At 43.4% G+C, this 10,152-nt stretch overlaps 1 protein-coding gene across 1 annotated transcript in view; it reads left to right on the top strand.

The window, feature by feature from the left end:
• The first annotated feature begins 2,293 nt into the window (after window positions 1-2,293).
• LOC111267342 (uncharacterized) overlaps window positions 2,294-10,152 on the top strand; it is a 31,060-nt gene continuing 23,201 nt past the window's right edge. Inside the window, exon 1 of the mRNA XM_022845542.2 lies at window positions 2,294-3,077. Within this exon, the coding sequence (XP_022701277.2) occupies window positions 2,294-3,077 (784 nt within the window). The remainder of the gene's footprint in view (window positions 3,078-10,152) is intronic.

Below are 10,152 nucleotides of genomic sequence, written 5' to 3'. Positions count from 1 at the left end.
AGATATTTGCTGAAAATAAAACAGTAAATGCAGCCCGCCATCTTGGGTTGCTCAAGAGACTTATGGACCATTAGCACGGCAACAGAAACAACCGAGTATGGCTACTTGATGGCAACGCCAAACCTCATTGCCATACCTCGATCACCTCTAAAATCAGGTAGAGGAATATGCAACATTCGCTTCAACTCATTCTCCGTGATCTAAGTCCGTGTAGTTACGAGGTTTATCATGCCCTGTAAAAAGAAATGGGTGCGTAAACGTATCCCATTGGCAATTTATTTCGAGAAGCCATAGATAGAGAAATTACATGTGGGAACGCACGTGGTAGGTATATAACTGTCCAGAAGCTCTTTGAGCGCTGGAAAAAGTGTAGAAATTAAAGGGGATACCTCAATACAAAGTTCATCAATCTAGCCCAATTAGTCCAAAAGTTATTCAATCTCATAGTCCGCGGGATTTACTTGGACAGCCTAATAATGTACTGCGAAGATGAAAATCGAATCCAATTTCGCACAACATTACTTCATTTTACCTTCATTTGCTGTTTCGTCGTTTCCAAAATATAAGATGATTTTATTGAGCCCCAATCACGGCTGTCGCCTCTCAACTCTCAACGGGCCTAGAGCTCTTTTTTTTGATGTCCTCTATTCACGTCACAATAGTACAAAGTTATCTTCAGTGTCTACGCGAGCTTATCTGTTAAGACAGCGTATCTGAGCTTCCTTGGTTGCATCCATATATTCGTTAAAGGGATCTCCTATGCTAAACGAGGTGACACGATAGTCCTCTTAAGCGATAAAGAGCTGGGTAACCGTAGTGGCAGCTTGACATCCCGTGGAAGTGAGACAACATTATTGGACCACATCGGACCACGTAAAGCGCAGGAAGTAAAACTTCTTTTTCCTCCTCCTGCGCCTCCTCGTTGGCTTGCCACTGCAACGCAGATAGTTCGCCATTAGAGGCAAACAATATGGAGCATCGCCTTTACTTCAACCCCCATGATGTACGCTTCAAATAGGCCTATACCGTTGCTTCACAAACGGATAAGCATTTTTCAGAGAGAGAAAATACTCTACTTTCGCTCCAAACACGTCGTGCTTTATAATCCGGCTGCGATATAGCCAACGATGGTTGGGTAGAAGGGCGCTTAAAATCGAGATGCCCATTTGCATTCGTTACTGTGCGTCGGACAGCGACGCTTAGAAAAAAAATGTCATACCACCTTTCAGCCAGGTCCATCTCTTTATGTAATAAAGCGTTTCGTTCGCCTATTTGCGCGCCGGCAAGGACCTGTTCTTTGCCATGCCCTGCTAGCCAACCTCATCAAAAGAGAACTGAACAGAGAGTGGACTTAAGCTGTGCTATGAAGGGTTAATTCTTTCTCTCAATAAAGAAAATTCTCTGCTGTACGTCAACTAATAATTGATACATACATAAATGACGAATGACATCAGTTTACTTCACGGAAACTAAATATGAATGTAAAAATATGGCATTAAAACCAATTGGTAGTCAGCCGAGCGAACCTCTGTGGAACCCCGAGTTGCAATGATATACCTTACGAATATAATGATAAATCGTCATGAGAGTCAAGAACGTTCACCTGAAGCCTGGAAATCTGTAGCCAATAGGGTTCCAGGGGAGCTATTACCTAGTTGATAACATGGGGCTTACGAAATACTAAATGATGAAACACAAATACACACTGAAACAAATAGAATTGATTTCATTCGCTATGTGAGAGCAGGAGCCTTGACAATGATGTGTCTTACCAACCTATGGTAGGGTTGTGTTGCTTTATAAAACCAACTACTGCACTTACATAGGACCAGAAAACAGCTTTCAATGTTAATACGTCAATGTTATAGTGATTATAATATATACATGTCTGCAAACTTCTAACATCCTCGAAATGTTCGTCACTTTCCTTTTCTGTCTATTTTAGTCTGCCGTAGCCTGGCGACCGACATCCACAGGGCGTGCTTGAAAAATCTTGGAAGAAAAGCTACTCCTCGAATCACTATAAATATCATCATATTTCATTGAGCCTGAGAGACAACGGTACTCGCTCATCACAGTTGCTTAGCCTCCGAAGTCCTCCCTCACGCTGAAGACTGCTGTTTTTTGCCCTCTCGAAAAGGATCGCTGAGATTTCCTCGTTACTCGACGCCATCTGGTTGAGTCAAGCCAGGAAATAACAGAAGAAAAACAGACACTAACAGACAAAAAATAAGTAGAGAAGACACCAGGCGCCTTGACCGTAGTAAGCGCTATACGATCTACGTATGTGCCGATGGCTTCACCGCGGCGTCGCGTTCCGTTGGCAACAATGACACAGATCACCAACAAGCGACCTGTAGATAGATGCAGTGGCACTACACGTCAGCAGGCGCACAACAGTAATCGAACCTGCAAAAAAAGGGCTTCTCTAGACACCGCTCCCACTAGCATCAAAAGCTGGCAGGAAGAAGCTCTGCGCGAGTCCTTATTGGAGCCATTTGAAATGGCACCTGCCCTGGCGCAAAGGCTCAATCCAGCCCCAGTTGTTGAAACGGCGTGCGGAATGGACTCTGCAGCATCGCGACCGCGCTTTGGCGAGTCGCATGGCACACGACCTCGGCAAAGGCTGACAAAACGATTGTTACGATCACCAGGAATTCATGCACCAGCTTTAGGCTTATTACCTGCAGCCCCGACAATCACCAGCAGGCCATGTAACAGCGGAATCCCAAGTAGTAACCCTCTAACCGTTGGACCACCACTGCTCGACTTCGGATGGACTTCCGATGCGTTCAATGATTTTCTGACGCTGCTGACAGATCGGAATATGTCGAGGTCCAACCACGCGCCGAGGTCAGCTGAGCAACTACCACCTCAACAACAACAACAGCCTAATTCATTAGAAGATGTTTCGAAAGCCCAACATGAAGCTCATCGTCACAAGTCATTTCGAAGTATACGCCTTCACCGACAGAGGGCACTATTGCTAACAGCAACAACAACAACAAAAACAATATGGTCGCTACTGCTACCCTGCTTACTGCTAACCTGTCTACCTTCGCCAGGAAACGCCTTCGGTGAGTTCAATTCGAATACATCAGCGAAGTAGATACCTTATTATATAAGCATAAGCAAACAAACTAAAGCTTAGCCCAAAATATCTAGCAAATATTCAGAAAGATTAGATGCAGATATATATACACACTTTACTTAGTAAAAATTGTGTGATTGATCCCTTCCCCTGTGTTTGTAATATCATGTTTGCCATATGCTGGTTGGTAATGCACTACCGCAGAGAGTTCTGAGCTATGGGCTTCTGTTAATTTAGAAAGCAACTCTCGAAACAATCGTTTGTCAAGATCTAACCATAAAAAAATGTGTGCACAAATAGAAAACTTCCATTTTTGACTACTTCCATTGTTTGTCGTATTTCAAACAAGTACTCTAGATTTTTAAAGACTTCTAGAGACATGTCGGCCGATCGGCACACCTTCGCTTGTCCAAGGGCCTTTGATGAGTCGATACATTTCCAAAATCTCATATATAATCACCACCATATGGTAATGACAGTGGCTGTCGAATGGGGTCAAACCAAAAGTGAGATTTCTTTCGATGTAATTTGCAGTGGGCATCTTTGGGAACTGCTGTGCCAGCAGATTAAAGCTGACTTATTAGATCCAACATAGATACACGAAAACAAGCAAAGCCAGATTTAAAGTCTGATCTAAAGCAACGATAATTGACACCAAACTAAGACAAATGTGTTGACGTTCATGGTACTGCTGGGGGGGTGATGACGCATGCCATCGGCATTGCCACAACTCATATATGCCAAACGACTAAGGACAGTTGTTTGGGCAAAAGTTGCTGGACCAGCAGAGGCTGAGAAAAGGACCGATAAACGGCACTAGAATGACGGTTCTAGAGAAAGCTGACTGCCCGCCCATATCGGCCAGTAGCCGACTCTGATAATAGCATAGTTCATACATACGTGGGCGTATATCTGTTGGATATTGCTTTTTCCGCCTCCATTCGTCTTGGTTCCGCGTTCAGTAGGTTTTTCGGTTCCGTCTTATCCTTCGACCTAAGCTCTTTGGGCGGCGCGGATTGGAAGCGGTTTGCTACCTTCTGCTCCCCCTCGTCCTTTTTCCTTCCTCGCTTCCCCTTTACTCTCGTTTCCAGCCTGCGTTTGCTCGCTGGCCAAATAGATATTGTGCTCTTCGATAGCATCACTTGTTGTAACCTCTCTTTCACTGCATGAGCTGACGTGCTGCATTAGCCAACCATCCAACGGTAAGTAGCAGAAAGAGAAGAATTGGCCTTGAATCCACGAGGATAAGCAGAAAAGAAGACACTGACTGAGAGACAAAAGTTTACAACAAAGCAGCAAAAGTGCAGGGGCTTTCAAAACATCGATACGCTTCACTTTCGAGTTTGATTATGGTGCTACTCTTGCCGTACCTCGATACATAAAACGAGCAGAGTCCAGTGATATTGCCATCTTGCTCGCAGTCGCAGTTCAATTTAATATCCCAACAGACCTTGATGTTTGGTTAAATCTTCTTTTTCCATAAGCTAAAACATCTCATCTAAGCAATAAGATATTTGAGAGCATCACTTTAGCACTGGGGGAGTTACTGAAATAGTCGGGCGGCGTATTCAAATAACATCATGCCTGCCTGAGTACAGAGTACCGTTATTATCATTATTGTTGCTACTGCCAACAGAATGATAAGTTGTAAAAATACATAAATACCAGAGGTCGCTCCTTCAAGTCGCGTCGAAGCCTGCGTAAGCGAAAAAATTAAAAATGTAATTACATATTTACATCTTCTACGGATACAAGTGATGACATTTATCTCGACAATGATGGACAATTTATTTCTATCGATTGTTCTCCATTTCAAGCACGTCTGAATGATTTTCAAGAGAGCTCGACAAAAATTCTGTAAAAATGTAGACTGCTTTTTCTTTTCCCATATTATCATCTGCATGTATATACAGTGGCCCGATATTCAAGTCAGCTCCGAAAGAAACTTGTGGCGCCCTCAACGGAAGCCGATGGGGGATTTGGCACAGTGGCACCTTCGAAGAGTGCGTGGCCAACGAGAAAGCTGATCAGACCGATGGCGACGCTTACGTCCAGTAGCGCCCCCTAGCTGACGTTAAGGAAAACAGCGGAACACACAGGTTAGGTCTGAGTCATCTGCGCGGGCATTCAGCCAAACACAGCATTTCACTTGTGGAGTGCAAACGTACGAAGCCGGTGTGCTTGTCTCCTCCGGTCTCCATTTTAGCGGCAATATTAGAGGTAGTAACGGTTACAATTATTTTTCGCTTGCCCTTACTTCAGCTACTTAGATTTGCTTGTTCGTTCTCTGCCTAGCGGTGCCCAGGTTCACATTAACCTACGACGTGCAGGATCTTCCGCGTGCATAACCATCACCTTCCAGTGCACGCTTAAAAGCATTCGCTTTTGCAAAAACTACGTGACAGATTAGTGTTCCTTTTGCGCCGGATGACTTTACCTCTGTGTCAAGGAATTACTAAACGATCAGCAAGGTGCCCTACTAGCTTGATCTAACAGGTCCACTTCCTAGCAAGAAAACGAGCTGCCCTCTTAAGCAGTAATAATCGTTAGTGCTTATGTAAGGAAAATCACTAGAAGTATAGATTGCTCGCACAGGGCAGGAGGGTTACTCCGTTTTAAACTGGTAACACTCTTCAGCAGAGAATTGCGTGACTGGATCTGCTGCTCTGTTCGGTAACAGGCATCAAGCGAATAGGCACACAGTTATTAACACAGTGCAACGATTACTAGAGAGACAATTGCGAATAGTTATTAAGTTAAGCGGCATATTTGAGCTATTCGCATAGCACTTATAGTGACCTCTTTTTAAAATACCCGTTTATCAATCGAGTCCGATTGATAAATTGTAGGACAGAGATCGTAGTGTGCAGTGTGTAGGAACGTTGAAGCTCGTATATCGGCTGGCGAGTTTCCTATTACCATAACACCGATTGCTGCACGCATTAGCTAGCTCCATTGCGACAATTCATTCATAGCACAATTTGAAAGGTCAATTTGACACGTCGTCAGCAAGGCCCGTGTGAACCCGCTTGACGCGGGGGACGTCGATGCCGATGATGCTCGGCGTAGCGGTAGGATTCGTTCTGCTGCTGTTGATCGTATTCCTTATCGTTATCGTAACTTTCACGAACGGCGACGCCGGCCAAAACTACCGGGATATTAAAGGCGGACTACTTGGTGCCAACATCACAAATGGAACTCGGCCACCGGACTAAATGACTACGTCGGACTCTGTCACCTTCTGTGTGCTTGCTATGCAGGTTTGGTGGTGGTGGTGGTGGTGGTGGTGGTGATGTTAGAACTTTCTACTTAGGAACAGTAGTGGTGATGCTAACAAAAAGAAAAAAGAAACATTGAAAAAAATTACATATTTTAAAATAATATGACTCGCTTTCGAAGTCTCACTTGTTCATCACTAATTACTGTCAATTGATGGCACTTCTTATTTTCGCAATGATACGTAATGACGAAAACGTTAGCAAAAACTATGTTGACGGTAATAATCGTAGAAGTGCTTCAAGGTCGAATATCTACTGTCCAGTAAACGGCGATAAAGACGGTAATCATAACAATGAGATCTATGACGCAATTGGACGAAGCACCTGGTCGCTATCAAGTTAGAGATCGAATTCGCGGGCGCGAAACGGAATGGGTCGCAATAGCAAAGAGGTCGTGTTTTCTCGGAAACTTATCGAAGGTGGGCCTCCGTGCGGCCTGGTGAAGATCTGAACACATATTTATGCGATGTTGTTGCGTAGGAAAGAATGGATTGCCGTCATAACATAACAAAACTGAACAACCAGCTGAGACGAAATAAGGCTTTGCCCCTCTCAAATGGGTACGGATAGGATAGAGCACCTGGACGGGTCACAAAGCTCAACGCGGCTTCCCGCGGCCAAGCGGCAGTAGCATTACAGAAGGCGAAACAGAAATTGTTGCAGAAGACGCTGCCGTCGATGTACGTCATCGACAAATGCAGCACATTTTATACAATGTCCCTCGAAACAGAGGAGAGTGCACAGATACAGCAGGAGCAAACGTCAAATGGGGGATGCTAAAATAATGGTTAGCATTCATAGCACGACACTAACCTTTCTATGAAACGAGTTGTCTGCAATCAAGCAGAGCGCCAGAAAGACGCACGAAGAAATAGAGAACGTTTAAAGCACAGCACAACCAGCGTATGACCAAAACCGTAATATAAATGTCAAATACGAAAACAGGAGAGTTATGGAGGAGTATGTAAAGATAAGAAATTTTATTTGAGTTCGACATTTCCCCGGCTAGCCGAAGCGAAAACCGGCAATTTGATGGCGCGAGATCGTGTTGTAGAACATAGAACACCCCACATATATAGTGTTGGAAGGTTGGTAAAGCCAACTGAACATAGGTCGGTGCGCTGTTTGAAATGAGTATTTCCTTCTGGTGATGTATGAAAAGTTCAACATACAAAAGTTGAAAAAAGTCGGCAGTAGAAGTACCATTGAGTACCCCGCCCGCGTTTCATACGTATCCCCCACGGAAAAATTTGCCTATCGCCAGTCTACATCTGCTCTTATACCAAACCTTATCAGAGTTCGTTGCGGAAAGAAAGAGAGCTGTGAAAAGGTTTCCTTTCTTGCATCATACAGATATTTATTACCTGATGTACCTATAGGTCACAGCATTATAGTAGGTGTAGAGGACACCCCGTAGACGTTTGTCGTCACGCGTGGTAAGCCGTTTCGCAATATTTTGTGAAATCTTCCAACAACTGTGGTTTCATCTCAATTCAGATGCCGACTAAGAAAAATTCATTTGCAGATCCGCATATGAGCTAGTTTGTTGCGTTACCAGCACGGCTAGGGAATTAAAAATGTTTGCCTATAGATCACATGAGCTATGTAAAACATATCTCGAACACAGAAATCAACCTTACCTCCTCTACTCTCTTTCCTCAAGGCTACACCATGTTGGCCTTTTGCAAACATACAAGCTAGAAATAAGAAAAAAAAAACACCAACGCCCTAAAAAAATTTCAGTGTTTTATGAAAAACAACACGGAAGTACTGAACAGTTGCCTAATAGCGGCGCAGACTGAGTGCGACTCTAACCACCCAGTTGCGTTTTAACGATAAGGACGCTTTAGTCAATATCGAAGATGTCACCACAACGGCGTGGAGGAGAGATGACATCACGCTGATAATGTCATGCCAGTAGATCAAAAACAACAAAAGCTGATTGAACTAGCACCCTTTCGTCGAGCACCAAAACTTTGAATATAGGCCAATCAAGAGCAGAACCAACAAACCCTATATACAAACATATATATAAATGCGTGTGCGAGTCTAGTGAGTTCTATCTGCTGATACGTTAATCAGGAAGCGCTAAGTAAAGATAGTACGATATCGTAGTAGTGGTCCAGAAGCTTCTACCGCACGTCAACTCTTGCAAGCCAACGTGTGGAAATTCTTTGCGAAGATATTTTCTTGCTTAAGGTGAAAGGCAAGGAAATTGTCCACGTTCCTTCTGATAAGCTATAACAGAAAAGTCACTGATAAACTTGCCAAAATAAGAAAAATAGCCCAGTGTTACCTATGCTGAAGTTTCTGAACGCAGAATGACCGTATATTATCTAACAGTGCAATGTAACTATTATGATAGTTATATCGTAACCGGTTAGTCCGATAGCAATACTTCCGCTATATTTACAGGAATCTGATCATTCCTAGGAGTAAGGTTATAGTAATAATGGTTACCGGCCTCTTAAAAACAGGTCCGGACAACAATAATAACAGCAATATTCAAAATCAAAAGGGCAGCAATCTGCCATTTTGCAAAAACTATAGACCGGTGGACACAACATGCTTTCGATAACTTCGAATTTTATGTCCTGCTAGTCATTGAACGCAATCCTTATTGTTATTACCTAGAAAAGTCAGCGAGGCTGCACGCACGTGCAGGTGAATCCATGCGGAAACAAACATTTCTCTGTGTAGATGCTAAGCTTGAGTGTCGCTGGTAGGCGACAGCGATGATTGGCTCTCAAAAGAAAGCGGAGCATCGGCCTCCCCGTTGATTTCCGGCCAATCATTTTCTATTTTATTATTACTTCACCGCCGCATAGTTCTTCGGCTCTTTTTTGCGTCCATAATCCTTGATAAATTTCATGGCCCACATATAATAGCAGCTCATACTCGGTACGAAGTACTATGCTAGAATAGCTACTGATGATGCTAGAATCGCTCATTCGGGCGTTGTGGATCATCGTCTGCGGATACTGCCTCCGAGTGGGGACACCCATAGATGCACTGCTTAGATCTTGTATTGGATAAGTTCCTTTTCCCCTTACCGTTCCAAGGTGTTACAGATATACAGTCAATTCTTGATTACAGTATAAATAGGTACCTTCAAAGACGAGTAAAAAACGGTATCAGTGCAAAGGAATTGTTTAGAAAGAGCTAAACTATTGGCTACGGTCCAGTGGCGATTGGCTATTTCGGCCGCCTTAAACCATTATCTGATAATGGAACAAGTGTGTTTTTATCTCTTATAACCATATGCTAATGCTCAGCCCCGAAGAGTCAACTGGTAACGTTTAGGAACCTTTTAGGACTCTGAAAGTGGCCAGATTTTATCTTTTCATTGGTAGCAATTAGGTATTCTCTCACAACCGTCCTACCACAACGGATTCTATAATTGTGTCTACTGATGATGTTAAGACATCGAACCGAATTATCCTCTTATTATTTTAATGATTCCAGGGCAAAGAACGTTTCAAAAGATTCCACCTTAACCTTCTCTCGACCCTAGTAAGAATTGCTATATAGTCGAGAGCCACCTGACCCTTGGGTGTACCTTCCGCGCCAAAGCCCGGTAATATTCTGTTTCATTCATTCAATTCAAGAACAAATCTGCCCTATTAACACATACGAAGAACGTGGGCAAAAAAAATCTGTTCTTTTATTCCTCATAAGCCAAGTCAGTTTAACATCACACACAAAACGTTCCCCCAGCCACACAAGGTATAGAAAAAGCCAAAAAACAAAAAGCATTTCTGAACAAGGCCTGTTTGTTAAGAC

The sequence above is a fragment of the Varroa jacobsoni genome, unplaced genomic scaffold (assembly GCF_002532875.2).
Source record: "Varroa jacobsoni isolate VJ856 unplaced genomic scaffold, vjacob_1.0 scaffold_1171, whole genome shotgun sequence".
NCBI classification, from domain to species: domain Eukaryota; kingdom Metazoa; phylum Arthropoda; class Arachnida; order Mesostigmata; family Varroidae; genus Varroa; species Varroa jacobsoni.
Note: the sequence above shows the minus strand (reverse complement) of the source record. Positions and strands in the feature narration are given on the sequence as shown.